Source organism: Gavialis gangeticus, unplaced genomic scaffold, assembly GCF_001723915.1.
Source record: "Gavialis gangeticus isolate Ggan-Ray unplaced genomic scaffold, GavGan_comp1, whole genome shotgun sequence".
Taxonomy (NCBI): domain Eukaryota; kingdom Metazoa; phylum Chordata; order Crocodylia; family Gavialidae; genus Gavialis; species Gavialis gangeticus.
This window is the reverse complement of record NW_017729024.1, coordinates 23,257,510-23,259,971: the sequence shown is the minus strand read 5'-3', so window position 1 is coordinate 23,259,971 and position 2,462 is coordinate 23,257,510. Positions and strand designations below refer to the sequence as shown.

Below are 2,462 nucleotides of genomic sequence, written 5' to 3'. Positions count from 1 at the left end.
AGGCTCACTCAGGAGACCATGTAGTGTTGTCACACGAGGTGTATGCATTCTGTGATGAGGAGACTTTGGTCATCAGTTAAAGAATAACTGCACATTTCTTTTAGGGCTGTACAAGACAGTCTTAGTGGAAATTCAGTGACTTCATGTAGTAGACTATAAACTTGCCACAAAACAACTAATCTGCTTTGCCCACTTGGTAACACCATACATCCCCCAAGAAGTCAGACTACCAATCTAACATTACACAAGACCAAAACAGTATTTTTACTACCCAAGAGAATAGGGGCTCCTTAAAACTTAGTTTTTCAGAACATAATTTAAGAAACATTTGGATGTTTATCTTGCTGGGATCATTTGACCCTACCTGACTTCCTGCCCCTCAGGCAGGGGGCTGGACCCAATGATCTTCCAAGGTCCCTTCCAGCCCTAATATCTACGAAATCTATGAATTTATAATTGTATACCCATGTAAGTGTTTCAGTGTTTTACATCTTTCTTACTCATCCAGTATTGGAGTCATATAGAGATCCAACAAAAGTATCAAGGTGATTTCACATGTAATGAGGAAAAAATGGCTTCAACAAGCTATTTTTTTTGGCTTTTAAATTCATTTGCAGTCTCTGAATATAAGTATTGCAGTAACATACAAAAAACTCAGGTTAGAGCCTCTTTGTATTAGGAACTGTGGAAATATAGGAAAGAGAGCTACCTTTTGATAATGCAAAAGAGTCATTGACTTAGCAGCATGTTTTCTTAAAAAATTGCAGGGATCAAGGCAAGAAAGGAAAGGTTGCAACAGTTAAGATTTCAGATGATCAGGGCTCAAATGAAAGAGAAAAATGTCACATGTCAGAAATCTTGACACACTATAAATTTTTTGTTTTAAAATTTACCTTTGGAAGTGTCTTTTCAAGGGAAGCTTTCCAACATCCTGGATAAAAGCAATCTGACCTGGGGGAGGAGTCCATACAAGCATGCAGGTGAAGATTTACTGTACATTTTTACACTTTTTAAATGTATATAGGCCTCTCCTACAGATAATCCAACATCCTGTCTTAATTTATTCTTATTGAATCGGTCGTTAATTAGCACCTATAATAATTAATTCCCTGTTAGTCACTATGTATTAGTATGGGAACTAAAAAAGGTGTATGGAATGGGACTCAGAGCCTCAATCCTTCAAAGTATTTTTTCTTGGTGCCTGAAATCAGTCCCTGCAGCACAGGGACTTTAGCTAACCTGTTTGTACAGCACCAGACATATTTATAAAACATAACTTTATCAACATAGTTATAAGCCTAAGTTGCATCTTTTGTGTTAATTATGTTTTTCGATCATTTTAGTGGAAAGCTGTACTATAAACATTAAGCTTCCTAGAACTTTAACAGAACAAAACAGTACCAGCTTTAAAAGATGCTTCTGGAAAAGAATTTGGGGGTCCTATGCACATGTATACAATCAGCCTCATATCTAGGGAAGACTGCATTTCAGTTTTGGTTCACAGGCATTTTCAAAATGTACTGTGATGAAGATCTAACTTTTAAAATATGAAATAATGTTGATATTACCTTGATTTCTCATTGGATTTGTCAGCATAGCAAGATAAGGTAACAGTTCAGTCTGAAGACACAACGGTGGTAAACAGAAACTTGAGAAGAGAGACTTTGCAGCAAGGCAATTTTCTTGATACTAAAGAGTTGAAAAAAAATAAGTGAAAACACAATATGCAAAAGCTTCATTAACATTTCAAAACAAGCCACAAAATCCTTATTTTGGCTCCTGGCTATTCCATCAGGATGTTATAGATCATGGATGTCTAATCACAGATGTTAATATACTATGCTGCAAGGTGTAATAAACAGCAAGCCAAGCATTCCTCACTGTAAACAGCATAACAAGCTTCATCATACGCTCTTGGATTGCTCTACCAAAACGGTCTGAAAAAAGGTGGCCAAAATACTAAACCAGATTTATTTATGCTTTTTCATAGATATTGTATTAACGTTTTGCATTGCACTTACATTTCCTAAAGCTTCTTATAAATTAATTACAGCACAGGTGGGCAAAACATGGCCTGTAGGCCCAATCCGGCCCACCAAGGGATTCTATCCAGCCAGCAGCAGGTCCGTCAGTACAATCTGTCCCAGGCATAGGGGGAACCCTAAGCTGTAGTATGTATTGCTGGTCCCACCACCCCTGGGTGCACAGCCAGGTGGGGACAGTGTGGCAGCCAGGCTCGACTTCCCAGCAGGCTTTGCAGCAACGGCGGGTCACTTTGCCTGGCTGCTGCTGCCTGTCTCTACCACCAGATCTGGCCCTGCTGCCCAGGCACCCACAAAAGCCTTGTGATCTCATGATTGATTTCTCTGTAATAAACAGCAAAATCATGATAGTGCCACATACATTAATACCATACTTAGTCAAATCCAAGTTGAGGTCCCCTCAATCCACATGGGGGCGGG

At 39.0% G+C, this 2,462-nt stretch overlaps 1 protein-coding gene across 2 annotated transcripts in view; it reads right to left on the bottom strand.

Moving 5' to 3' along the window:
* Positions 1 to 2,462, bottom strand: part of RAD17 (RAD17 checkpoint clamp loader component) — a 33,792-nt gene that overhangs the window by 7,333 nt on the left and 23,997 nt on the right. The window contains exons 14-15 of one of the 2 annotated variants that reach the window (XM_019516960.1): positions 1,569 to 1,689; positions 894 to 951 (exon numbers count right to left, since the gene is read on the bottom strand). In XM_019516960.1, the coding sequence (XP_019372505.1) occupies positions 894 to 951; positions 1,569 to 1,689 (179 nt within the window). The remainder of the gene's footprint in view (positions 1 to 893; positions 952 to 1,568; positions 1,690 to 2,462) is intronic. The other variant, XM_019516961.1, reaches the window with a different exon arrangement.